This window comes from Poecilia formosa, unplaced genomic scaffold (assembly GCF_000485575.1).
Source record: "Poecilia formosa unplaced genomic scaffold, Poecilia_formosa-5.1.2 Scaffold11, whole genome shotgun sequence".
NCBI classification, from domain to species: Eukaryota; Metazoa; Chordata; class Actinopteri; order Cyprinodontiformes; family Poeciliidae; genus Poecilia; species Poecilia formosa.
Genome location: NW_006799950.1, coordinates 3,639,445 through 3,667,141, shown reverse-complemented (window position 1 = coordinate 3,667,141; position 27,697 = coordinate 3,639,445). Strand labels below are relative to the sequence as shown.

At 39.0% G+C, this 27,697-nt stretch overlaps 2 protein-coding genes across 14 annotated transcripts in view; one reads left to right on the top strand and one right to left on the bottom strand.

Moving 5' to 3' along the window:
* Positions 1 to 5,679, bottom strand: part of slc43a3a (solute carrier family 43 member 3a) — an 11,250-nt gene extending 5,571 nt beyond the window's left edge. Inside the window, exons 1-9 of one of the 4 annotated variants that reach the window (XM_016667074.1) lie at positions 5,367 to 5,679; positions 5,029 to 5,231; positions 4,151 to 4,465; positions 3,432 to 3,561; positions 2,899 to 2,945; positions 2,687 to 2,763; positions 2,500 to 2,592; positions 1,753 to 1,892; positions 1,527 to 1,666 (exon numbers count right to left, since the gene is read on the bottom strand). In XM_016667074.1, coding sequence (XP_016522560.1) covers positions 1,527 to 1,666; positions 1,753 to 1,892; positions 2,500 to 2,592; positions 2,687 to 2,763; positions 2,899 to 2,945; positions 3,432 to 3,561; positions 4,151 to 4,340 — 817 coding nt within the window. In that variant the 5' untranslated portion in view covers positions 4,341 to 4,465; positions 5,029 to 5,231; positions 5,367 to 5,679. Of the gene's footprint in view, positions 1 to 1,526; positions 1,667 to 1,752; positions 1,893 to 2,499; positions 2,593 to 2,686; positions 2,764 to 2,898; positions 2,946 to 3,431; positions 3,562 to 4,150; positions 4,466 to 5,028 lie in introns of all 4 variants that reach the window. The other 3 variants (XM_016667078.1, XM_016667069.1, XM_016667083.1) reach the window with 3 other exon arrangements.
* A 3,608-nt stretch (positions 5,680 to 9,287) lies between these two features.
* The window catches only part of ctnnd1 (catenin (cadherin-associated protein), delta 1), a 31,567-nt gene continuing 13,157 nt past the window's right edge, over positions 9,288 to 27,697 (top strand). For 4 of the 10 annotated variants that reach the window (XM_016666993.1, XM_007544464.2, XM_016666985.1 and 1 more), the window contains exons 1-11: positions 9,288 to 9,546; positions 19,478 to 19,625; positions 22,786 to 22,860; positions 23,148 to 23,270; positions 24,048 to 24,328; positions 24,471 to 24,561; positions 24,753 to 24,943; positions 25,027 to 25,273; positions 25,445 to 25,516; positions 26,140 to 26,290; positions 27,280 to 27,481. In XM_016666993.1, coding sequence (XP_016522479.1) covers positions 19,485 to 19,625; positions 22,786 to 22,860; positions 23,148 to 23,270; positions 24,048 to 24,328; positions 24,471 to 24,561; positions 24,753 to 24,943; positions 25,027 to 25,273; positions 25,445 to 25,516; positions 26,140 to 26,290; positions 27,280 to 27,481 — 1,574 coding nt within the window. In that variant the 5' untranslated portion in view covers positions 9,288 to 9,546; positions 19,478 to 19,484. Of the gene's footprint in view, positions 9,547 to 9,570; positions 9,771 to 10,211; positions 10,320 to 19,477; positions 19,626 to 20,780; positions 21,170 to 22,785; positions 22,861 to 23,147; positions 23,271 to 24,047; positions 24,329 to 24,470; positions 24,562 to 24,752; positions 24,944 to 25,026; positions 25,274 to 25,444; positions 25,517 to 26,139; positions 26,291 to 27,279; positions 27,482 to 27,697 lie in introns of those variants that run through there. The other 6 variants (XM_016667012.1, XM_016666988.1, XM_016667017.1 and 3 more) reach the window with 6 other exon arrangements.

The following is a 27,697-nucleotide window of genomic DNA, read 5'->3' as shown; positions in this document are numbered from 1 at the left end:
TATGTAATAAAAGTGTGTCATTAATGAAGGGGATAAAACTCAACCCAGACTTTAAGTATAGTTTAGGGTCTGGTTCGCAGAGTATGAAGTTAATTGTTTTTCCCAATTATTCAATGAAAAAAAACAACTAACGTGAGTTAAGTAAAATAAAATTGTAATCAAAACTTTTGGAATTTTAATGATTTCTTTTTTAAAAACAAAATGTTTTGTTAAATTTTTTTTTTTAATTAAATAACTAATTTTTGTCTCGTGAACTTAAAAAGTTATTTGCCAAACAAAAACTTTTATTTGCACACATCATAAATCTTTTCATGTGAGAATCACAAGCAAAACTTTGAGTCACCAACAAAAAAAAAACTTAGAATAGCAAGAAAAGATTTCTGAGAACCTTGTGGGTTCCTTTTCATGATGACCAGGGTATGTATTGTCATCTGGGAACTTCTTTTGCTTCCTAAGTTGTTTCTCTTTGAATTCAGGAGAAGCATCCATTTCAATGGCTATCTTGCCTGCAATGTCGAGTGACTTCTGAAAGCCCTCTTCTCTATACTTGAGCAAAAACTCTTTTAGAGAATCGAATAGCCTAATGGCTGTGTCATTTGACACATCTGCTTCTTGTAGTGCCTTGCTTGCAAAGTTGATCTCACATAATAAGTCATACCAAACTATGAGGCACACAAGGAACTCCATACTAACAATCTCATCAGATAGTGACTTTGCCTCTGAGACAATTTTGCTGTCTCCTGCCACTTCTTCAAGCTTTTGTAGTGAATCTAAAACTCCCTCCATCTGGAAACGTATAGCTTTGACAGAGTCTAGCTTTGCTTCCCACCGGGTGTCACTCAGAGGCTTCAATGTGATGTCGACAAACTCTGTGAGAATGTCCCACCTCTTCACAGAAGATGAAAAAGATTGTGTACAATCTTTGAACAGTGTCAAAGAAAGTTAGACACTCTCTGCTAGATGAGGCTGCATCACATAACTAAAGGTTCAAGCTGTGGCTACAGCAGGGGATGAGTAGAGCCTCTGGACATCAGGTCAATTAAGTACTTGTTCAGCTGGCACTTTCACTTAAATCAGAAAAAAATATGTCTTGTAAGCAAAAAAAAAAAAAACCCAACAACTTTACATTCAAGAATTATGTAAAACAAGCTTAAATAGTAAGTTGAGTCTTACTTCAAGTCTACCAAAATACACCTAAAATAATATCGCATTTTGTTTTGATCTAGTTTCTATTTTTTCTACAAACTAAATAAAAATACTTGGATAGATTTTGTGTTTTTGCAGTGTAATAATTTTTGCACATTTTGTTGATCCAGCTCAAATACATCTTCAAGAAATACCCTGAAGTTTGTGGATGTAATGTGACAGAAAGTGGAATATTCAATCAGTGTGAGTGCTTCTACAAGACATTGTACAGGAGCCAATTAAGTCTCCTCCGTGCTTCTAAATGCTATTAGGCTGTGGTATAATCTATCTGTTGAACTGATCAGCTTCTCCACAGGCGTTGTCACTCTTAAACCTGATACCTTTTTCTGCGTTTTCGACCTCTGTTTCATCCGACTTTGCCGTTTCGTCTTTCCCACTGGAACCCTGACCGGATGCGTCCTCCTCCTTCGTCCTCTTGACCTGCTCCACGTTGTAGCTGTCGGCCTGTCCACAGTTCACCCTGGACATCAGGACACACTGCATGCCATCAAGTTTCAATCCAGAAGAGAACCTTCTGAAAACAACAATGAATAATAAGACTCTCACCCATATGTGAAGCGTGGAGGCAGCGGGTACGGGATGTGGGTCCTGGGCATGAGGAGGAAAGTCCTCGCCACGTGAATGATGCTGCAGAGGGACAAGGCAAGGAAGGAGGACTGGAGAGAGATTCCTCGCTCGTGTAGAATCTGTAGTGGGAAATGGAGACAACATATGGTGATCTGAAGCAGTCTTTCCATTCTTCATCTGTAGAATCTTTTCTGTGCCACTGGGATTATTGTCATCTGAAAGTGTCCCAGCAGTAGGGTTCGTTGTCTTTCTGTATCACTAAAACTAACTGCAGACTAAAGTCACTGGCTGGTGTTGCAATGGTTTTCCCAGAAATTGATCACATAGTTCAGGATTTATTCTCCCATCAGTGATAACAGTTTGAGTCTAGATAATGTAAAATATTATAAAGGTTTCCAGTCCTTTGCTCCGGCATATTAAATTGTCAGATTTGTTCTTGTAGTTTTATTTACTCTTAAGACATTTCTTAAACAAGTTTTGTAACAGTACACTAACTCAACATGGGTGAAAATATTTTTTCTTTTGTTTTTACCTATTTTGTTTTCTACAAAAGCTGAAACTTTATATCCAGATAAAACAAAGGCAATGATATCTTGTGTTTTATTTTTAGTTTCCGACTTTTGCTAAGTTTGGTTTTTCAGCCTATTAAAACAAACCCATATGTAAATAATAATCTGTTCAATTTCCACCAAATTAAAAAATATGTAGCAAAACATGGCAATGCACCTTGATGATGAGGAAGACTCCTGAAGAAGAGTCAAAGGCTCCGTTGTAGAAAGTAATGATGGTGGAGCGATGAGCAGCAAACAGGTTCCCCACCTCCGCAAAACAAACAAATTCCAAATGTTTCAATAAAATGACCCCCTGTATTTGATTTCCAATGAAGGAGCAGCTGCTTTTACAGAATAACCACCTGAATGTTCGTCATAAGGAGCAGAATTCCTCCCACGGCGATGCAGGATAAGGCAGGAAAGAGCATCAAGGAATATGCTGCAGAACAGTGGGAGAGAAAAAAATGACGGTAATCTCGAAGATGAATAGCAGTTTGACTAAATGTATTAAATATGTCCCTTTCTACAACCTTATAAATTAAATATGTTTGTTTGTATCAAACTGTTTGCAGACCTGCACTGGAGAAGGCCACAAAAAGGGTTCCAGTTGTGTACAAAGATCTGGAAGGAGAAAACACACGAGTATCTCTGGTCATTTATATAACATTAATAAAAGTTAAAGGCATTTTTGTGTTTTTGTTAAAAAGGTTCATTTTTTGTGGCTTACATTGACACTATCTAGTTTGTTATTTTTACTACGCCTATTTAAATGGTAAACACAGTAACTGTCGACAGTATGTGGTCAAAGGAGGTGACGTCTGTCTGGGTGTAAACTGTCTTTGTAAGACCCTCCCTAAGTTTATCACGTTCACCATTGAAGGTTCCTCCTCTCATCCTAACAGAAATAATTCAACTACAAGCTCAAATTTGACATAAAACCTGTTTCTAGGGTTCTGTATAAAAACCAGTTGGAAGATTAAGCAGAATTTCAAGACTGTTGATATAAAGTTCTCTATATGCATTGTAGACTGCAACCGAAATCTAAAATTAGTAATTAAATAGATTAGTGCCCCCTGAGTTGAATGAAGATTCGTGCTTGAAACTTACACTCCCAGCAGTCTTGTTACCATGGTGCCAAATCGATCAAACAGGTAGCCATTGATCAGACTCAGGAAGTTGTTCAGGAACGAGGCGATAGTGAAAACCAGAGAAAACTGCTCATCCTGACCTCTGCAGTCTGAAAGAAAGAGAAAAACACTCAGACATCATCCCATAGAATGGCGATTATCAGTGGTTATCAGCCCATGGAGCAACTCTGAAATGTGTACAAACCAAATTAGACCATAAATAATTTCTTCAAAGCTTTTTCCAGTCACGTTGTGACTACAGCTCCACGGTGTCACAATCTGCAGGTGTGTCTATATACTTAGAGAAATATTTTTTATGCATCTTTAGATCTGGTTTCAACATTTAGTCTTCTTCAATGAAGGCTGCAAGATCATCTCCAAGTGGCTACATGTTCATGTCCCTCTCTTATTTCTCTGAGTTTTACCAAATAAACATAATTTTAATAATCCAAACTGATATGCTTTATGTCTCGTTTTATACAGTGTGCTTTGATGCCGTCTGCTGTCTCCTGCTGCAGCTCTGATGATTTATGTTTTTTATCCAGCTTTAGGATAGACGTTCATGCAGGGATAGAGCATTTTGACCCAACTGACAAGCAAACAGCAAAGTCACCACCCAAATAACTGGAGAAATTAAACAAATAGCCCCGTCTTCAGAAACTTAAATCACAAAAGTCTTCTATTTCTTCTTTTGCTCACCTGTCTCCACCAGAGAGCTGTTGCTGACTGTGTTGTTGCTGCACAACTCACTGAAGTACTGGTCTTCCTTCAGCACAAACACCAGAGAGGTGTAGCCAAACACCACACCAGCAAAGCACAGACACTCCAGCATCCCCGAGATCAGCGTCAGCCAGTAGCGCATCTTGGAGCCGACCTCGCGGCCCTGCATGCTTCAGTCCTTCTCCGCAAGAGCTCAGATGAAACTTTCGACGATAAGGTCTGTCTTCAGAGAAAGTTATTCTGTTTTCTAAAGCTCCCCGGGGTTCCTCCAGCAAGCAGCAATCATCTTCCTGCCTAAGAAATACGAGAAAACAAAGGGGATGATCACTTTTTTAATTTGTCAGTTCCTCAGCCACCTTCTGGTGAGCAGCATTAAGTTAACACCAGAGAGCCAGCTGTGAAGAACGTGTTAGGTGGGCTGCATCCCAAAGCTGCTAAAACAATGAGAGGCTGAAGGAACATCTGCTACTGGACAATATGACAGATGTTTTATTGTCAGTGGAAATAAAACAATACTGTATTAGAGCAAAATTAAAGATCTGATGCTGGAATTTATTTTAGTAATTAATAACTTAACTTCAGTAGAGCAGCATTTGAGCAAAGACAACTAATATTACCAAGTTTGAAAAGCATGTATTGATTCTTTTTTTACTGATAATCCTTCATAGCTAACCAATGCAATGCATGCACATCATTTCTTAGCAAAATGTTTATTACATAATCTATTTTTCTACTTCCAGCTATGCTATAATTCTGAGCTAGAGCTTTACTATTCATAAAACATCTTTATGCCTGAGATTAAAATGAAACTTTAGCCTTTTAAAATATTAATAACAATTTGAAATAATAACTTTCACCTTGGTGAAGTGAAGCCTCTTCAGTCCAATTCCTGTGAGTTTAACTCGTCAGTTCTGTGACAGCATGGCGGGTCTTCCCTCTTAAAATGCTTCTTATCTTTCTCATGGTGAACCGCCGCTACAGCATACTGACAGCAGACTTTATGGACCGTGACAGTTATCTGCAAGAAGTACTGCCTCTAATCCAGATTAGTTGGGTTAATCTATGAGTACCAACACAAGACAAAGTACTGGTGCAATAGGGAACTTACATATACACTCTAAAACATGATTGGTAAGCACAAAATATATTTAAATTTACTTCTTGAAATGCTGTTTGTTTGTGTGATTGAACTTACTTTTGCACTCCTGCACTTTTATGCCAGACCTGGAAACAGAGCAAAGCCACTGATGTGCCACAAAGAGCAGCTTTGTGTTTCTGTCCACGGCACCAGAAGGGAAGCCAGATTATAACTGATTAATAACATAAAATGGCTAATCTAACAGATCTGAATTTCTTGACAGTCTAAGAGGATTTCTCCAGGCTTTTTCAACCGACGTCAGGAAATCCAGATGCAACAAACGAATCTTCAGGTGCCATCTGACCACAGTTAGCTGAGGAAAAAAAATAATGGCCAAGTACTGTGAAGGTTAGAGTCACTCAGTCAGATTTATTAATACCCTGCTCATAAAATGAGCGCTTACAAATGATACAATGTTGAACGGGTCAAAGTGAGACGTTCTACCAGCAGGAAGACAACACGTCGGTTTTATAGGATCAGTAAAAGGAAAATAATCGTAAACACTGAAGAGAGTGTGAGACTATCTCCGTATTTGCTCCGCTGAAAGTTATTTCTCCCGAGACAAACTTGGTCCAGGAAAGGTTCCTTTTGGAATGTTGATGAACATTAAACCAACAACATAACTATAAGATGATCAAAATTTCAGTCAAATTTTATCCCCTTGGTTATAACAAAACCCAATTTTATAACCACATAGTAAAATTTTATTTTACCTTTTGATGTCACATAATTATCAGGAGGGAAATTTTATTTACTAGAGTTCATCCTAAGAATATGCAGAAATTAGAGGTATAATTTGTGTTCATTTTTTAAACATTTCTGTGAAACTATTTCAGATTATAATAAAAAATCTTTATATAAAAACCACTATACATGTAAACATAAAACTGACACATTATCAAATTTCCTACTATCCATTTAACTACGGGAATTACTCAGCAAGAGAGCACCATCAGGATTGCAGTGCCGTATTATATATGCTATTATGTAACAAAATGTGGTCTTAAAAGGTAATAAAAACCGCATTATGTAATAATTAACACATTTAACCCTTGGACACATTTTAAGTCAATATAACCATAAGGTGCCTTTGAGACTTTCCCATTTCCAAAAGCTGAGGGTTTCCATTGAACTTCATATCCTTTTATTAAGTAGATGTTATTCTATTTGAAATGCATGTTTAATCAAATTTTTATGAATAAAATGCCACCAAAACAAACCAACATGCAAACAGCAAAATATTTCCACCATGTCATCGACATATTCAAACCAAAAATAAATACATTGTAATAGTATGGTGATTGCAAGATGCATATTTTTAGAAAGCTTTTGGGTCTCCTTTTCAGCAATATAATTTTGGTGATGGGAAATGAATTTGAATACTAATAAAATTATGGCAAACTCTTTGTTTCTTGTTAAATCTTTCAGACTTAGACTTTCTTTTCTGAATAGATATCAAAGATATCAATTAACTTTCAAACAGTTCTATATGGCCCTCAGTTATTTGTAAAGGAGTCACACAAACGTTTAGCAAATAAATTGTTTATTTTCATAAATGATGAAAATGACAAGGTGAACAAGGACATAACAGAGTGGACTTTACACATGATAGGGTGGAGACGTGAAATATGATAAAATTATGTCATGAATGTAATGAATATGCACATGGTGACTTGGTCCTAACTAATCTCTTCTTTTGTTTCTTATATTTGTCTGTTTAATTTTTTCTTTTGCAAACTGTGTCTTCAATTTGTCTTTCTGTTTATTTTAACCCTCTAATGCGTAAGAAACTGATTTTGATTTTTTGTGTGTGTGTGTGCGTGTGTGCGTGCGTGTGTGTGCATGTGTGTGTCATAAAATTTACAGTTTGTCAAAAATTTAATCGCAGTAAAAAAACAGTCATCATTTATCTTTTATATATTTTTAATCATTATATTTTATACAGTATGTTTTAATGCTTCAATTGAACTCTATTCTTCAGGATCCTGTTCGCAGTTAAGTGTATAAATTTCATAGAGACCTCAAACATGATTTAAAATCAGCATCAGTTTTCTGTTTCTTATATTTTATGCTACAGAAACTCTTTACCACTTTCTTTCGACTCTGTTATAAAAGAAAACTTTTCAGGAAGGAACAAAGCTCTTTAATCTTTAGCAATTCTTTTTTTTTTTTATCATAGGTATATTAAAAAAACTGCTTAATTCAAATGCAAACAATTATTACATGATTTACCAAACTGTTCAAAGACTTAATAAACTTCAACATTAAATCCCTTTTATTTAATTCCAAATTTTCTATTTCCAGTTTAGAGCTTCAACAACAACATAAAAGAACCCCCACACGATTGGCCATCTAAGATGTTTTCAAAACTCATGGGAATCAGGAGACTCCTTATAGGAGAGAATATTTTTCAGAAGAGCTTCATGTAATTAGCAAGATGACAACATTTTTTTCTCTCCTCTAAAATACTTTTAATCTTTAAAACATTTATTTCGCCATTAGCTTAGATGGTGAACATCTTCTCAAAGTGGTAAGAAAGTAGCGATGACAATCTCCTTCAAGTAAAGACATAATGTAATAATCCATACTGGTTAACTTTGCTGCTTCTGTTGACGCCTTAATTGAGGAGATCAGATTAATCAGGGTAGAGAAGTGAGAAGAGAAATCTCCAGGAGAAAAATTGAGAATTCGGCCTGGTAAACTTACAGAAACCTTGGTAAGATACATAGAACAGCATAGGTCATAGGAGGCCCTCAGACAGCAGCTAGACGTTTCCACAATGTTTGACACTTAGGTGTCAAGTAGCTCCATTAATGCTCCAGCTGAGGAGGTGGATGAAATGCAGAGGCACCAAGAGCACACAGCTCAGCCTCATCCTTCCAGAGGAAAACCCGCAACTCAGTGAAAAACAACACATGGACACCGCACAACTCAAAGTCCTGGAAGCTTCTCACTGGTAAAATTAAGTTCTTCCTCTCCGCTGATGTCACATGGTTGCTCAAGATGACAAAGCATCAGATGTTTTTAAAAGGTAATTGGATACGACTTCATTGCAATGTTACTGGATCTGAGTTGAATGAACTTGGACTTAATAGGGCTGTAAATAGCAGGTGATGAATTAGACCTGTTTTTCCTGTATAGCAGGGGAGTCAAGCTAATTTTCATTTTAGGTCACATCAAGATCATGAACATCCTCAGTGGGCTGGTTGTAGCAGAATTCATGCATTTAGAAGTATTCGATGAGTTTTTCTAAAAAATGTAATATTTAACACCCATTTTAAGAACTTTGGTTATGCTTTTTGTAAGATCAGTAAAGGTGTTATCCTCGACGGGTGGAACCTCTGGAGAAGTTCGTCATTTCGGCCACAAGGTGGCAACATCTGAACTCTACAAAGTTGAGGGAGATCAGTAAATATTTATTTCTCTCCTAAAGTTTCAAGAGTAGAAAAATATAAGGCTGTAACGTTGTAAACTCTTTGCTATTTTTTGGAGAGCCAGAAAATAAAACCAAATTTAAGTGCTACAATAATAATAATAATAAAAACAAAACAAAGAAGAAGCAAAACACAAAAACAAGACAAGTGATGATGAAAAAACAAGTGATAAGAAGCCCTTAAAGTTCCTTTTGTGTTTCCTTTGCAAGCCAAGATTGCAGGATGTTGAGAAGTTGGAAGTTGCTTGAAGTCCAGTGAGAGGATCATGAGAAAGAATAGATGAAGTTGCAAATAAATCCACCTGGGAATCCGTGACACTTCCGCAGAGCCACAGGCTGGTCGCCTCCATGCCACGCTGCACTGTTGCAGTAAATCGCGGAAAATATATTGTGTCTAAGAAATCAACTTACAAAAAAAATGTCTAATTTACTGAGTAGCACCTGTATATGAAGCTTCTGAGAAATGCTCTGAGCCGAAGTTGGATTTCTTCCATTGTATTGGATGTGACATAGTCATAGGGGAGGAGTCCTGTGGGAAGGTGAGGAGCCACACCAACCTTTCCCATAGGAGTGACAAAAAGTTTCTTCTGTTTATTGGATCATTTGTGACCTTTTGAAACCACATAACCCTAATTACTTTAGAATAAATCAACCCTGGATCTGGGTCGGATCGTTTTGAACTGTCCTGCTTTCTTATCTCTCGCTGGCCCCCACATCTTCCTCCCCCCCCCAGCGGAGAGGAAGAGGACAGACAAGTGGACAACAAGCGAAGGCGAGGAGGAAAGGAAAAACTGCGCTGCTTAGGTGGGTGTTTTCTCCGGTATTCACCGTGGTTCCTCTCAGCATCTCTCGGGTGTAAAATCGCCCGGCGTCGACGTGTTTTTATTGTCTCACCCAAACTCTTCACCCAGCCCGGAGGGGTCGGGCTCCCCCGGATTGTGTCAAACAAGAGAGCTCGGCTAGGCCCGAAGCCATCAAACACTTATGGACTTTAAGAAAGAAACCTGCTGAAAGTGTCTACCACACGGGTAATGGCAATTCTGGTAGTGTTTTGTTTTGTGCGGGGCTGGTTTGGGGTTTGTTGGTGATGGGAGAGGAAGCGACTTTTGGTTCGCTGAACTTGGCTGCCTGAGCAGGCTAGCGGCGTAGCATGGAGCTAACGGAGCTAGCACCAATGTCTGCGTTTCGTTGATGAATAACTCGAGGGGGGAAAGTTGTATTAAACTACGTTCACCTGAAAGCGGCAATTATATAGGGGGAAAAAAAAAACAAACTCTACACATTATGTCGGTAGGTTTGAATACAAATGAGAGACTTGCATGGCTGGGAGGTGTTATCACATAAAACATCGCCTCTTCACTGATTGACGCGTTTGAAAAACGCTATTTTAAAAAGATTTCTCCGCCTCTTTCCCCGGGATTTCCTGTGTGCCCAGGACAGGTGAGAGTACACGGAAGTCCCCTGGGACGCCTTACCGCAAACTCCAAGTCAAAGTCCAGTTTGCTTATCAATTTCGCCCTTTGTGTGCCCTGAAACGCCCACTCTCTGTGGATGGTTAACCTGCGCCGAGCTTTCAGGTGACTATCCTCCTGTTGTGTGTATGATTGCCTTTGATTTTTGTTCACATTTTGGTCTGTGTTTAAAGTCTGGTGTGAAATCTCAGCTGCTGTCTTTTGATGTGGTGAGGCAGGCAGAGCAGGGAGACGGCGTTTCAAGTCTAAGAACCTGTTGTGTGGGTCTGGACCAGTGGGGTGTGGTGACAACAGGAGTGTTTGTTGCTTCGTCATTTTAGTCCCTTGTGTGGAGACTTAGTTTTACCTTCTCTACTTACAGTTTTTTCAGTTTGAATACAGACAGGAAATCTGCCTGGATATCCAGTGCCTTGCTAAAGTATTCATTCCAACTTGAACTAGACACTTTAATCTATTTTACTGTGATTTAATCAGACAGAAAAAAAAAAGATACACGATTGCATTGTGTGGCATGCATTTATATTTAGCAACTCTGAGACAATACTTTGTAGAAACACCTCAGAGCTGTCACAGCTGCAAATCTAGAAGACTGTTATATTTATCAGGTGATCTTTGCAACATAGTTCAGACTCCCTCAGAGTGAATGAAGAGGTTTTGTGAACTACAATTTTCAAATATTACCTCGGTTGGGCTTAGGTCTAGACTTGTTAAGGTTTAGTGTTGATATATGGTATGTTAAAGTGGGTCTCCACTCCAGTTTGAAGTGATTTGAAAGTTTTAACCTTCTGAGATTGTTGTTTATTTGGCTGCATCCATTTATCCATCAACTCTGACCATTTTTGCTGATGCTGCCACCACCATTGTCCTGTAGACAGATTCTCCCTCCTGAGCTGCACCAATGATACCATGGGCCTCTTTGCTGCTTCTGTGATAATCTAGATTCTTTGATCTAGAGTGTGTTCTGTTTCCTGGTTTGTATGTCTACAAAGTCCGTTTATTTGGGGAGATGCGAATGGGGAATCGAATGCTGGTGTGGACCAAAAAAGCAAATTTTGGTCCACCTAAAAACATAGGTCTGTGTTTGGTTGAAGTGAACTCTGGTGCGGTTTGAATGCATTATGTGAATGTTAAGCAGACCGGAGGTCGCTCCAAAAGCAGGAAGTGTACTATAACGCTGGGAATTCTGGGTAAACACGACCAAAACAAACGTGTGAGTCTAGCGCTAGTCGGATGCAATGGCTCGTGGTGTTTTGCCAAAGATAAGAGAAATCATACAACCGCTAAAATCTGATGCCACTTGATTTGTGTTTACATTTCGTGAAGAAAGAAGTTGCTCTCAGTGCCTTTTTCAGAGGTTTTTGTGTCGATTTCTTTAGTGGTTCTTGGTTCAGCGCCACTTCAGATGTGGGGGGAGAGACAGGTTTTCAAGTTTGGCGCTGCACGTTAGAGGATTGTAATTTCCTGTAGGATTTGTTTGATTGCCTGGACTTCAACACAGCAAACCTGAAACTTTTTTTCTGCACTTGCAAAATAATTTCTGGTTTACTTATTCCCCCCTCGCCCCCCTTTACTACAATCAGCTGATCAGTGAAGCATACAAATGCCTTACATATTTCTGTGTTCACCCTATGGTGATTGTTGCTGCAACCCGCTGGAACACAGATGGGGAGTAGATTGAGGACAAGTCAGGGCACGCTTAAAAATGTCCCTTCTTGAAATGAGGGAAGAAGGGAGTGGCCACTGAAAGAGAAAATGGACACAACGTCCTTTCTTTAGATACTTCTTTTGTTGCTTGGAATGATTCCTGGCCGTTCTGTCTGTGGAGGCCGAAGTTTTCCTAGCTGGTCGGGTGTTTTAAGCAGGGCTATCATTTGCTAGTGTGTAATGAATGGCTTGCAGGGCACACCATGGGTGTGTCCCTCTTCTGACACACACCGAGGCTGGAGTTCTGCTATACTTGCTCCTCCTTGCTGTCTGTTTCTTCTTCTTTTTTTTTTTTTTTTTTGATTTATTTCCCTTGATCTACATTTCCACCAATCACACCTTCAGCCTGTTTTTGTTTGAAAGTCGAATGTGTTGGTTGCCTCTGGGTGTTATGTGTGTGATGGTAAACTCAGAGTGGAACCAAAGTGAGCAGATAACTGCAGCGGTGAAGTGAAACCTCTGCTCGGTCGCCTCCCTGGGAGCTCGTGGTTGATTTCTTGGAAACGTTGACCACCGACTTGTTCGGCAGCCGTTGTGCAAACATTCCTGTCGACAAGCGATCGCTCTCTGTTTGCAGATTAAACGTAGTAAATCATTGTCGGTTTTAATTTAGCGTAAGCTGAAATGCTTGGCGAATTTCAAAGTGATTTAAAATAATGTCATTCTATAGAAAGATAGTTTGTTAGCCCACAGTGGGGAAATTCTGAGAAAATATTATCTTCAAAATGTGTTAATTTTTAACCAGCTATGAAACGCTGCAGCTACTAATATTTTTTGCCAATTCCCTGTTTACTTTTCCATTCAATAATCGCACGGTTTTGCCGTGTTGACATGTTTCCTTTATTTCTCACCACTACTTACTGCAGCCCAGAATAATGTGGTGCTAACCAGCTTCTACACACAAAGCCACAGTTACATAATCTCAATAGTGGTCAGTGGATTTAGTGGCTTCTGCTCAGATGTTGAAGTATTGATGGATACTGTACCATCAATGGAAGCTAATTTATTTTCAGCTGGACGCTGGGTGCTAATTTCTGTTTTCTTTTCCCTGAGCTGCAGGTGGTCCTGGACTTTAAATGAATCATTAAATCAAAGGGCTTATAAGGTTACTAGACAGTTCTCTTTAGGCTTATTGAGAAATCAAGGCATAATGTAATAAGTAGATAATTATTAGCTTTATACAATTAACAGATACCTCTCAATGGACCAAAATGAATAATATTTCTGTAATGTAGCTCTTGACTTGATTCATGTTGTAAGAGCTCTGCTGAAGTTTTATTCTTCTGTGATGGCTGAGAAGAAAGTCCGTCATTTAGAAATAAGAAGTCAGAATGCAGCGTATTTTTATATATCTAACAATTTTTTTTTCTAAATGTTAATCCAATAAGATCAGAAGGAGGACTTGTAAAATGTGCAACAATGGTTTAGAAATATTTGTCAGCTAAACCAGCAAAAAAGCAAAAATACACCACTTCTTATTTGTCATTTGATATTATTATTTGATTTCTGATGCTGTGAGACAATTTGGGTTATGAATCAAATGGACAGTGCAAAAACTAAGTTGATTCATATTTGTTTTACTTTCTAGGTCTAGAACAGAGGTTCCCAAACTGTGGGGCATGTTGATTTCCCCCCTTGTTCATCTGGAGCAGGGACTGAGTATAACAGGGAGTCTCTAAAAATCTCCCTTCGCTCACACACATCGTTCAACCAGACAGCTATTTGTAAGCCATAGTGGGGCCCAGAAATAGTTTGGAAACCACTGGGGGGGGCCCAGGAGAAAAAGTTTGGGAACTACTGATCTAGAACATAGTTTTAAAATTATTTAAATACATTTTTTTTGCCCTGGTTGCTGCTTGAAGTCAAATTGTATGTTTATTAAAAATATTCAAAAATTCTGATATAGTCCATAATTAAAACACAAATTACTTAAATGCAGACACTGTGTTTTTATGGGATCTTAAAATGTCTGTAAAGTTCCTATATCGGCAACAGTGAAGTATTAAACATGTGGTATTATAATGGCCAAACGACCAGCACACCTTCTACCCATGACTTCTCTGTTCAGTTGGTAAGGATTTAATGTCTAAAATATGAATAATGAAGTTAAGTAACAGTGAAAACTCATTAACTTTAAAAAAAAAAAACAATTAACCCAGACCGAGGCTAAAAGGTTGAGCAAAAACTAGAAACCATTTGAATTTTTACTCTAAAAAGCTGTTTTCCACATCAGTGACTTCATTGAATTTGACCAAGTTGTTTTAATTTGAAGTCCCTCATTAATTTGTTGGCATTGGTTGTTGCCTTTACACTCCCACCTTAAGAATTAGCTAAGCTATGTGACAAAGGTGACTAAACTACTTTCATTTTCTAGTCTCAACAAAGTATGGCATGTTCTACATGTTCATTTAAATAGAGATTTTGGATCACTAAATGGTTTGATTAGGTTTAAGAAGTCTGTTTTTTTTTTTCCTTTTTCTTCTGCTACATGTTTATCACCTATTTCTGCAAGAGAGGAGTATGTTGTGCCTGTTTGCTGCTATGTCACTTGCCTTTGGTTGGCATTTAAATTTCCCTAGGCAGTATATTTTGTACCCCCTAATTTAGAAATGGAGATGACATTAACAAACAAATTTGACTAATAGCCATCAATGACAACGCTGCACACAAGTCAGACATTTACTGGATGTTAGTCGGTTTTAGTTGGAGAGAAGCCAGATAAACTAGTTAAACTGAAACCAAGAGGCAGAGCATGAGGCAGTTTTGAAGATAAAGAAGAACAGATAAGTGGAAGTGACTGCTGTTCATAGACCTTTCATGTCTATGAGTGACATACAGTTTCATAGCTATAGGCTGTGATGTTACTTGTGGTGAAGAGAAAAGTGATGTTAAAAGTTATTGCACAAATAAATCTCATTACCACACAAATTCTGGAGATTGATAAACACAAATATTGCTTTAAAACTAAAGTTTATGCGTTATTGATTGAAGTTCTTAGCAACACCAATTACTTTAAGTCGCATATCTGGACCTCTAAATGCTAATCAGTAAATATGAAAACTTTTATTATGAGACATAAACGCAACATAAACCAACATGGGAAAAAAATGGCTTGAAAATAAATAAACCCAATCATACTGTCAGTTTTTTTTTTTTTTTTTACTAATCATCCGTTAGCTTATTTTTATTATTGTAGGAAGACTAATTAATTGTTTTTTGCTTTTATAGAGAAGACACATTAATTACAGTTTATATTCTATCTTGTCAATATTTTAAATATATTGAATTCATAACCTATGCTGAGAGGATGCACTTTGTTACACAGCAAGACAACAGATACAGATTGGCACCCAACTTCAACACAGTCAAAACATAACCATAACTGATGTTAACTAATCTTATTTATAACTATCAAAGCATGATAATAATATCTGGGACATAAAATGTAGATATGTTTGCAGTTGGCCTTGTGGTTGAACATGTTTTCTTTAGTCTGATTTGTTCAGTCATATTCAGATTCCTTCCATGCGCCCAAGGCCACTCATTTCCTTTCCCACTAAGATAAATGAGCTTGTGTTGTCTACATGGGACAGCTGGCCTTGCAGAGGTTCCGGCATGAAAACCTGAGTGTGAATTAAGGTGGACATGTTATAAACATCCACTTTCTTGGGCTCTGCCTTAATGGCCACCTGTGGAGCGGTGTGGACCAGGACCGGTGCCCCTTGTGGGTTTCATGTCAGGATGGTAAAGGTGGGACTGTCTGGAGTTAGGCCAAGGTCAACGCACAAAGCACCACAGGGTGTTCACCAAATCTCTGTGCGACCATTCAGATGAAGCCGAGTCAGCAAAGCGCTTGTCCAGGCCACAGCAGCGTTTTAACTTTGTTTCAGCTGTGAACAGGATGTGTGTTGGGACTGCCTCAATGACAGCATGAATGAAATAGAAGAGATGGTATATTATAAAAGAGATTGCACAGTTATAGTCCATTAAGCAAAAAATGTTTTGGAGGGACTAAATATTTGCCATGTTCTGGTTTTGGTGTATTGCTTCTCTGAGGAGTTAATGGCTGCACCGCCCCTTTAACAGAGGGGGTTGTGCTGCTAATGGCCCAATAATAGCGTAATGGCCGATTCCCAGGCTTTAAGTGACGGAAACCATTTACAGCTTTCACAGCAAAGTGCGTCTTTCCACAAGAACGGTAAAATTTGTTAGAAGCTGTTGGGATTGATCAACTCTCTATAGCAGAGAGGAAGGAACAGGAAATTAGGTTCACATTCTTGATGTGTGTGTTTTGTCAGAAAGATGTAACAACTCTTAACTTTGATAAAAAAAGACTTGTCTCTCAGATTCTCACTGTAGATTTGCATGGAATAAGAAAACCACGTGATGCCTGTATAACATGAACTAACTGGTTTTATTGAAAACAAAAGCAACACTTCTTCCTGCTGGCGTATAAATTACTGACTAGTTATATTAACGTCATAGCTTGACCTGTCGCTATAATAAGTTTTGCGATACATGATAATATTGTTGTTTTGAGGCCATCTTCAACTAATATAATAATACAAGTTCACCCTCTCAAAGGTGAACTTGTATTAACTAAGGCTAAACTAAACTAGCCTTAGTTTAGTATAGACCCAGATTTTATTCAAAACAGCCAAATACTTAAAAAAAATGTAGGCAGCCTTTTAAAAGCTGAAGTTGTGTTTATTTATGTCACCTGATTCACATTGAAATCTGTTTAAAAACTGTAATCCCAGAATTATATATTTTAAAAAGAATCACATAGTGCTATAAAACCTTCTACATGTGATATTTAAATGTTTTTTCCTGTTATTTTCCATAATAATAGAGTTATAATAGTTTATTCAGGTCAAACATCATAACTGTTACAGTGGAATATTTTCAGACCAAAACGGAGCAGATTCTGCCTTGGAACAGAAATGCATCCGGCTTCTTCTTATCTTTTTTAAATAAAGTAAAACTTTCGGTAACAAGATGGAAAAGGTAGATAACCCTTTTCTAGGTACGTTCACATTATCGCTGGGACTTTTTAAAACTGCAACCTGCTGTAACCTGAGACAAACACAAACCTGAATGGTAGGAAAGCAACTTTTTTGCCAGTTTTAATATAAGGAAACTTTATAAAACCTGGAAAGGAAGATCGGTCCATGCTCAACCGTTCCCACTAACAAGTTGCTTTTCTAGATCTAATCGGCAACACCTGACGGCCTTTTCAACATACACATGCTTTTTGTTTTATTTTAGAGATAAGTTTAAGCCAGTTTGTTTTCTTGTTTACATATTTCACCTAAGAAACGGTACAGGGTTCCACGCACTTTCTCTTTCCAGCTTTTATGTTTAAAATACCGAGACAAACACAGACGAAAGATGAATTATGAATTTTTCTTTTTAGGACGGCTCCCAACAGCTGAGGCAGGATATGACACGCTAAATCTTACTCTGGAATGTATGACAATGGTACTACGGGAGTGTTTTCTTGCAGCTCCAATGTGCTTTTGACCACAAATGTCTCTATTTTTTTAAATTATTTTTTCCTCCCACACAGACGGAAAAAAAACATTTTACTTAACTTCACAAAAAAGTTGCCAGTGCTCTGTTGGAATATTTGAGAATAGTAACAAGCATACAAACTTGCCACTTTCTTAAATTCAGTCTCCCTGACACCCATCCACACATCACTCGCTTATGTGAACACACACTCAAGCTGGCATACATCCACACTTAATACTGGAGTCTGTTTTTTTTTTTTTTTTTTCATTCAGACGGTCCCGTCTATGCGGCCTGACAGCAGATTGGAGATCCATGAGTCGATGAACTTTGAAGCAGAAAATGATTTTTGCCCTGGTTTGGAGATGAGCCATGCTCATGTCATTCCTTTATTAGACTCTGCTGAAGTAATCCTTTTCCAGATTCCTCTGTCCTCCCACGCCAGCCTCCCTGCTGAGGGTAAAAGTCTAAGACTGTGATGGTCTTACTTTGGGCTGGACTGGCCTCTGTAATTTAGGTTTATACCATCTGTGGCATGTGTTTAGGTTTTCTTTATTTAACAGGAGAAGAAGAAAAAAAACCCTTCTTTCTCTGCGTCTGCGTCTCTCCTAAGCAACCACGTCTTAATTTCTTTTCCAAGCATTTTCTTTGTGGCTACATGTTAAATTGAGTGCATTTGACATGATTGATTGCCTCCATTATTCACAGTAATATAGCTCAGTAGGCCGTTTTAAAATGCCGTATCAGGTCTCATTTAGTTTTATGGTATCGTGTGTCAAGCGGTCCATTTATGTTTGACTCAACTGTCTTCAGTCTGGTGACTTCACACAATTTTTCAAAGAAGCTGAGAACAACCACCAAGTTTTAGATGGTGACCATATAAGGAGTCTGACAAATCAGTTTGATGCTGTGTTATCTTGGATTCTTGGTGGTTAATTGTTAACCAGAGTTCTGGTTGTGTAATGTTGGATGTTTTTTAGGTACAGTCATGGCTGCTGAGAGGCACTTTTTAAAAAGTCATTACAGACATAAAATACAATGTAGCTCTGTATTCGTTCACTGGATAAAGTTCAAACACAACTTTACAAGTTAAGCTTGGCTTTTTTAGAGCTAGCTTTATTTTTGCTTTGAGAGACTCTCAAAAGCAGTCTCTCATTTTCTAAGCAGAGAAAATGTTAACTTTGTTTTTAGTTTTAACACAGATTGTAGTGCAAAACTAGAAATGCTCCAAGAATTCAGCCAATCAGCATCAGCTGTGCTACTTTAGATTTTTAAAAGCTTGACCAATAATTGGCTGAATGGAAACTTAAAAAAATATACCAGGTGATAATAACAGCAGTACTCTTCGGTGTGGACTCTTTCTGAAGGAGGAGTACCTAAAATAAATTCTCTGTTTAACAACTTTTACTGTAAGAATCGAGTAACTTTGTACCACTAACCTAAATGTCATAAGCTTCCTTACAATAAAATGTATCTTATTTAGAAATTGGTATATAATCAGAACTCTTTTTGTTGTTGATTTAAAAATAACCTTTTTTTTTTGTTGCTTCGATGCATTGTCCCAGTCTTTTAAAGTTTAGAAGCTCACAGCCCCTCTCTGCTCTCACATCTCTCTCCTTTTCGCGTTCTTGCTATTTTGAAGGCAAAAGGTGCTAACAAGCTCCACATGCTGCTGCTGCAAATTGCCGCTCTTCCCTCTTGTTGTAAATCTCACTTTCTAATTTTAACCCTGCTTAGCAGTAGGTGAAGAAAGATTGAAATGTGACGACAGCCTCCTTATGTCACTCCCCGTCTTGAATTGTTTTAGGTGGATTCTGTTGGTAGTTTCCACTTTCATCACTTTTTCTCTGCTTTATTTTCCAGCTTCTCGCTAATTAAGTATAAACTTAATTATCGCTTCTTTGCTGTTTAGATTCTCGGCGGCGCCCTTTTTATCTGTGTGTACGTTGGTGGTTTTCTGTCTGTCCTCTGATAAATCCTGGTGTTGGACGCATCTGTCCCTGTGCTGTGTGGTGACGGTCCTGTCCTGTCCTGTGCTCTGCTCTCAGTGTGTGAATGGAGCAGTGTGCGAGTACGGCCTCCCTGCTGGCCTCCGTGCGGGAGCAGGAGAGGCAGTTTGAGATGCTGAGCCGGGCTCTGGAGGAGGAGCGGAGGTCGTGTGCCGGCACCTTGCCCCGCCCCCTCCCCAACATGCAGGTAACGCCCTCTGACCCTTCCACCCTCACTACCCTCATGCACCTTTTCCGTCTCAATCCTCCTCGGATTCTTCCTTTTGATCTGAACCGGTTCATCCAAAGTCATCTTCATCATCACCCTCATCTCATCTGTGCTGGACGGCAGCAGACCACAGCAGCAGCTAAAACACGCGACGCTTAGACTTCAGATTAAATAAAGTAAATAAATACTTTTTAAAACTTAAGCCCCAGAGGGGGTTTCTGAAGTATGTGTTTAAAATCAAATCTAATTTATATTTTCTTAGAAATTACAAGCTCTATTTCAATTCTCTTGATATCAAGAAGCTCCATCAGAAGTGTAAGTATCACAGCAACTGCTATAGTTTCAGAGAAAGTGAGAACGGAGCATACGGTAAAATAATTTGGATTAGGCACAATAACATGCTGAACAATAAATTGTCATAGAAATTACTGCAGTAAATGTCAATATTGTTTTGGGATCATTTTCACGCAATATATTGTTAATGCACAATAATGTGAGTTTGCTCTCTCAAAGACTAATAAACTTTAATAATGTACAGAACACTTAACACTGGAACTGGAAGATATTCTAAATATCCGAAAGAAAACACAACACACAAAAACGATAAATAAAATGTAAATAAAAACCACACCGAACTGAAACCATAAACACAATGGATTATGAAGTTTATTTAAACAAAATTGCCTTTCAAAGATATTAAGCATCAGAAAGGATTAGCTTATTTTAATATACCATGCGGTTAATTGCTTATTGTAACAGTTTTATCCCTCACCAGAATTTTTTGCATTATAGTGTAGCACATACAGACATTCTAGAAATGTCACAAATAAGGCTACAAACTTCTGGAAACCACAGACTCACCTGTGGACATTACCTGTGCAAAGAACAAAAAGGAAAGAATAATTTCCTTTCTAATAATTAATATTTTTTGAAAGGCAATTATGTTTACAGAGACTTTATAATCCATTTTATTTATGGTTTTGTTTGTGAGTTGTGTTTATTTTCATTATATTTACCAGTACTGTTTTTGGTTTTGTTTTTTGGATATTTAAAACTGGCTTCCAGTTCTAGTGTAAAGTGTTCTTTACAAAATTAATGGATATTCATCTTTGAGAGAGTGAACTTGCATTATTTTTCCATCATCAATATATTACTGGAAGTAAAACCACCAAAATATATGCTTTTTTTTTTTTTTGGCACTACCAGAGCTCCCTACACTGTATTTTTGATGAAGGTTCCTGGTCACCGACGTCTGTCCCACAACCTTTGGGCATAAATTCAAATGCCATATTATTTCAGTTAACATCTGTAAGTTCCACAAAGACGTTCTCGTGATTGTTCCCCCTCAGCTGTCAGGCTTTGGAAATGCTGCGCCGCCCGATGGTTTTGTCCTGACTTGTCCATGAATGTTTGCATGCAAAACTACGTCTTGCTTTTATGTTTGGTTTGTTGTTCCGACTTTTTCTGATCCGGATTACTCTTGTTCTTCTGTCTTTACTTGCTGGAGGGTTTCCCCTGTTGGGGTAAGGATGAAAATAAGATCCCGTCTTCTGATTTCTTAATAAAGTAGGTCACTGTTTTGCTTATCAGTCACAGGGTGAGTCAGTTACTTGGCTCTGAACCTGAACTTAAAACGCTCGATAATTCTTTCGCTTTCTCAGAGGAGCCATTAGTATGTACCGGAACAGCTTAGCACTTTCTCACCATCAGGGAACCCTTGCTGCTTTAGCCAATAACCATCCACCTCAGCTTGCTGCTCTGGCATGTTGCCGCACCTTAATCTGACAATGTCTCAGGTAATTTCAAGGCTGTTCTGAGTCATAAGGTGCTGCAGGATGTTAAATAGTGAGTGTGTGCAGACCAGGAAGGTTGCTTGTGTTGCCCCCATCACTGCTGTGTGTTGGTGTGTGTTAACATTGCCTGAAGGCTCCAGCATGCCTCTGCTAGGCAACGCAACATGATATCGGTCTTTATTGACAGGTATCCACATGTCTCCATCTGCCCAGCTGCTTCTCTTTCTGTCTGTGGCTTAATCTGATCTGAACAGTTTAAGTCCAGTAGCTTAATCTGATGTGTGTGTGTGTGTGTGTATGTGGACGGCTTTATTGTCATCAGTTTCCAGCCAACAGTGACTTATTTCTGTTTTTTAACTTTAAATCATGAAGAATCTCATTTTAAATGGGTACTAAGCAGGAACAGAGGTCTGTCTGTGGCTGAAGAATCATCAATCATGTCAGCTGTTCTTTCTTTCATTACTGATAAATTTTCCATTTGTCATCTATTCATACCACCATCACAAATCATTCATTATTGTTATGTTACAATGCCCTGCAAAAGTATTCATACCTCCTTGAAGTTTCTCATATTTTGTCTATTTACAACCTCAACCTTTAGAATTTTTTTTTAATCCCTGAATCCAACTAAATATAATTTGCTTAAAGCCATGAATGTTATGTTTGGAAAAAAATAACATTTTTTTTAATGTCTTCTATGGGAAATTTGTTTTCATTTTATTTAAAAACATATTTTTTTTATAAATGAAGCAAACATCAAACCATTTCCTCCCAGTGGCTGGATAATGATGGTCAGTTTTTACATTTTCATTTGTAAAACAAAAAGTTGCCAAACCCATGAAGTTTCCTACCACTTAAAAATATGCAGCACTATGTTTGTTGTCGTTGGAAATCTCAATAAAATAGATGTTGTGGTTGTAAAGTAACTGAATGTGAAAAGGTTCAAGGAAGACGGATTCTTATGCAAAAACTGTATTAAGGTAAAAATGTTTTACCTTCTTAAATATAAAAACCTTAGTGGTGTCGTCATGACTGCAAGTATATATTTCTTAAAACCATTTGTTTTATTTCTGGTCTGTTGATTGCGTGTTGGTAACACATGATGGGAGAAAAAGGTCTCATAACATTCCTTTTTTTTCTTGCTACGCAGATGTGGCTGAAATTAAAAAGTAGTCTGATAAATCGCTGCTTTCTTCTTGTTCTGGATGAATAAAGGCATCTGCTCACTAGCTAGCGGCGTGACACAAATGCTGTGTTTGCCTAGAAATGCATATTTAAATCCAGTTTCTTGCTAGTGCCATGTGTGATTCTCTCACAAACATGATTTTGTTTCTGTATGTTAACAGAACGGCCGCATTCCTTGTGATGCAGACCTAGAAAGGCTGACGCTGAACGAGGGTTACATCAACGGGACGCATCATGTAAGATTCAGACCTTTGATGCCTGAAGCTGGAGATAACGGAGCATCGCATTCCTTTTCTGTCAATTGATAACTATATATGCTTTAGCAACATAGAAGATGGACTTTAAGCTGCAGACTGCATTTAATGCTCATGACTGGGACTGGTTTGACAGTACTGTGAATAGTTTATTGATCATCACACAATAAACTGAGCTATATTATGTCATTATATCAAATTGGCCCTTTGGAGTCTCACAACTTGAGACATCGGGACTGAAATTGAGCATTGTGTACATGTGCATGTAGTTCAGGATGGAGCCTGGTCAGCTGGTGCAGGAGACTTTCACAATGGAGGAGCCTCAGCAGGTGCCCCCGGTAATCTCCGTGGAGACGGATGACGACGGGACCACGAGGCGCACAGAAACCACGGTAAGGAGGAGATCAAATGGCAGTGGCGTGTTTTAGAGTCAGAGACTAAGTGCATCTCAGAAAGTTAGAACACTGTTCAAAAGTTCATTTATTTCAGTAACTCGTTTGAAGAACATCATATAAATGCAGTTCACATGGACTATGATGATTTTTTATTTTTACTTTCAGCTAATTAAAACATCATTTAACAACATTCTGACTTATAAAACAATTTGAATAGGCCCATTTAATACCTGCTTAAAGATTTTCAAAAGATACTTTTAATATGACAAAAAGAACCTTGTTGGAAAGCATATTTTAATTTCTTGATGTACCTGTGTGGCATTTTGTGTCTGTTGCAATTCAATTTTGATGGGGATTTTATGTTATTTTGAAATGTTTGGGAATGTTTTCTCCAGCATGATTTTCAGAAGTTTCTGATTAAAGTAGCGTATGAAAACACAAACAGAACTGACAAAACCTCTCACGGCAGCTACACCATGTCTTTTCCATTTTGCAACAAGTCTGTTATTTGTAATAAATTAACACAACATAGTTCATAGTAGTGACCTGGGGACAGAGAGAAAATGAGCTTTATTACAATTTTGCTTTTGCATTCATGCTTCTTTGCTCTGATATCTAAATGAAACCCAGACAATCAGCTTCCTTTAAAAACGAAATAAAAACAGGCCAATCCTTGACGAAATGTCAAGTGTAAAGAACGTAGCTCCTGTTTTAATGCTAGGTGTGTTAACAAAAACCACGGTGAAACACTCGCTCCCTTTCTTTTCTTTTTAGGTGAAGAAAGTAGTAAAGACCACCACGACTCGCACAGTCATCCCCTCCGTGTCGGACACTCTGTCTGTGGATGGAGGCGGTTCTCTTGTCGGGGGTTACGCCTCATCCATGGCCTACAGGCCGGGCCCGGGCGGCGCCGTGCCCATGGAGTACCCCACCCATACCGTGCCCCGCAATTACCACTACGGTCCCCCAGGGGGCTACGACGACTACCGTGGAGGACCTCCGTCTGAGGCGTTCTCCAGCCTCAGCAGGGGGGCTCGGATGGACGATCGCTACAGGTAACAGGAGTTTACTGAAACCTGAACTCCTCTCATCAGATTTTAGTGATGCAGTCGCTGCATTTTGAGCTCGTTGCGTTCAGATGGTTGAATGAATTAATTTCGACTCCGTTTTCCCTCCACTCTATCTATTCTCTATCAGACCAGTCCACGCAGACGGCTACAGAACCCTGGATCCGAGCTACCGAGCTCCTAGCAGGAACCAGTTGGACCCATATGCTGCCCAACCACAAGTGTGTTCAACAGTCACTGCATCATTGGCTTCGGGGCTTGTTTTAACTGAATCTAGCTCTGGCATGCTGATCTTGCAGGTTTCACCTGCTAAGTTAACATTGACGATTTGTTTGCCAGCTGCAGTGTGTCAAAATCTACTGGAATAACTGGTCTGCAGGTACTGTAAAGCGTTATTTCTGTCTCTCTGCAGGTTGGGCGAATGGGAAGTGCGTTGGAGCTGTCGTCCATTCCCCGGTTTGTCGCAGATCCGTACGGTCTGGAGGATGACCAGCGCAGCATCGGCTACGACGAGCCGGACTACGGCATGGGACACTCGATGCACTACAACACCATGCCCCTCAACCACGCCTTCCCACATGGCCCCCCGCCACGCAGGACCGGGTGAGTGTGGAAGTACGGTTTGGCAAAATCTGGTTCTTCTCTCTCATAGCTTAAACAACAACAAGTTTGTTCTCCCTCTGCAGGAGTTATGAAGGCGCTTTAGATGGTGCAGGAGAGGTTTACTACTATGGTGCCGGGGCACCGCTGGCTAAGGGCGAGAGGGGCAGCGTGGCTTCACTGGACGCTCTGAGTTTGAGGAAAGGACCACCAGCTAGTGGATGGCGTCAGCCGGAGCTGCCAGAGGTCATCGCCATGCTGAACTACAGACTGGACCCAGTCAGGAGCAATGCAGCTGCGTACCTGCAGCATCTCACCTTTAAGAACGACAAAGTAAGACTTTTTCTTTCATCATGAAGGTGACCTTCTCCATGTGGTGCCCTTTTTATCCACTTGAGCACCGGGCCTTAAAAAATGTTTGTGCCCGCCATTGAGCCTGGTGAAATATAAGGAAGCACGCTATAACACAAGCACACGAATAACATCAACCTCCTGGATTTACAGGTGAAGTCTGACGTCCGCCGACTGAAGGGCATCCCTGCCCTCGTGTCCATGCTTGACAACCCTAACAGAGAGGTCAGTTTGACGCTCCCTCCAACTGGTTTTCTGTCTGTTTCATAAGTTATTTATACCTGAGCTCACTGGAGTCAAATTGATACCTAAAAGGATTGAGCTTTTACTGCACTGCTTTTACTCTTTTAACTGAGTGCGATAAAATGTCTTAGGCGATGTGTGTATAGATGGAAAATTTGTCGAGACGGAAACCTTCTGTGTTTGTACAGAAGGGGAACTAAAGCTATAAATTTGAATTATTTGGGGACAGATGGTCTTAATGATTTTGGGCTTGATCCATATGAATGTTTTTTGTTTTTGTTGTTGCAACATTTTTCTAAATTTTTCTATGGAATGTAATGTAATAAACCTCAATATATTGTACAATTTGCGTCTGAAACAGGTTTTAATAATCTTAAAATCAGATATTTGTTGGAAAACTTCAAACCTGGGGTGCACTGGTTCGGATTAAAGCTGGTTCATAGCTCTACGTTTCCGTGCATCTAGAGTGAGAGAGAAGTGTGTTAAGCACTATGTGCAGCATAACTCTGGGTTACAGCATTCTGGTTCCCTTGCACGCGTTTAATCTTTTGTTTACAGAGTAATCACTAGTGTCTCATAAAGCTGTCCCTGGCTCTGTGTTACAGGTTCACTTTGCAGCGTGTGGAGCACTAAAGAACATTTCTTTCGGCAAAGATGCAGACAATAAAATTGCCATCAAGAACTGCGATGGAGTTCCAGCGCTGATCCGGCTGCTGAGAAAGACGCGCGACCAGGACCTCACAGAGATCATCACAGGTTCGACTTATATGTAAAAAAAAAACAAACAAAAAAAAACACAGGCTTTGTACGTTCTGAGCATCTGGTCTGCGCTGTAGTTTGTTTAATAATTTATTTTTAAAGCTGCTTTTCTTTAAAAATAAATGATTGAATGCAGTTGAAAGAGCAGAAACTTGGCAATATTTCCTCCACTAATCTGGCAGCCAACTAGATCTCCTTCTGTTTGAAATTAGCATTTTGCTTAGTAGTTTTATTGTACATACAGGGATTCAGAAACTTGTTGCAGGTTATGTCATGTATTTCAAGCCAATTAAATCCATTATGTTCTTGTCTCCACTTCCTTGCTAAATTAAAAGTCTTCCTTCCGACAGAACTTTTTTTTCCTCTCTCTGTAGGTTTTTCATTTGTGGTAAAGCTCATTCTGCAGATCATTTGCTTTTGTAGTCGATGCACATGAGCAAAACAAAGATTGAGGAAAACACAGGGCCTGAGCTGAACTACAGGGACAATAATGAAAGTTACATTTAGTTAAATTACAGAATTCACATTCTTGCAGGCTGTTTTTCTTCAAATTGGGTTTTTTTAGGTTATTTTTGTGTAGAGACTGTATGGATCATGATATAAAATGCTGAATAGTTGTATGCAATGAGTTTTGTTTCCTGTTTATATTGGCTGTTTACAGTCGCTGATAAATGTGGGTTCTAGACGGTCTTTGGAACGTGTAACTTGGAGAAAATAACAAAACTCTCGGCAAAAACCGATGAATAGGAATAAAAGATGCTGACACACAAAATAAATAATCTATGAAACAATAGAAATGTTTATTCAGAAGTTGTGGGCTACTGTTATTGTTTTAATTATGCTATACAAGCATATTTCATATAATTCTAAATTTGCAGGTGTCCTGTAGTTTTCCAATTATCTCTGTTTTTAAAGTGTCACTTTGAAACTAGACTAAACATCGTCTTCTCACACGATAACCATAAAATGGTGCGTTTTCCCCATAGGGACTCTGTGGAACTTGTCGTCCCAGGACTCTGTGAAGATGGAGATTGTGGATAACGCGCTGCACGCTCTCTGTGACGAGGTCATGGTTCCCCATTCGGGCTGGGAGCGGACGACCAACGGCGCTGGAGGGGGCGAAGAAGACGGCAAGCCCAGAACTCCCGAGTGGGACACGGCGCTCACTAATACGGCGGGCTGTCTGAGGTATGAAGGAAGGAAAGGGAAGAACGCAGATCAAAGCTGCCGCTAATGGAGGGGAGACCTGATCTCTTCAGGAAAACAACAGGGAAGGAGTCTGGTTAAGCAGATTGATAGGAGGAAGGAAGAAAGTTAACACAGCAGAGGACCTGGGTGTGTTTTTATAAAGCTACATAGAACATAGTAGGAATGCAAAGATTTTCCAAGCTTTCATTAATCTGA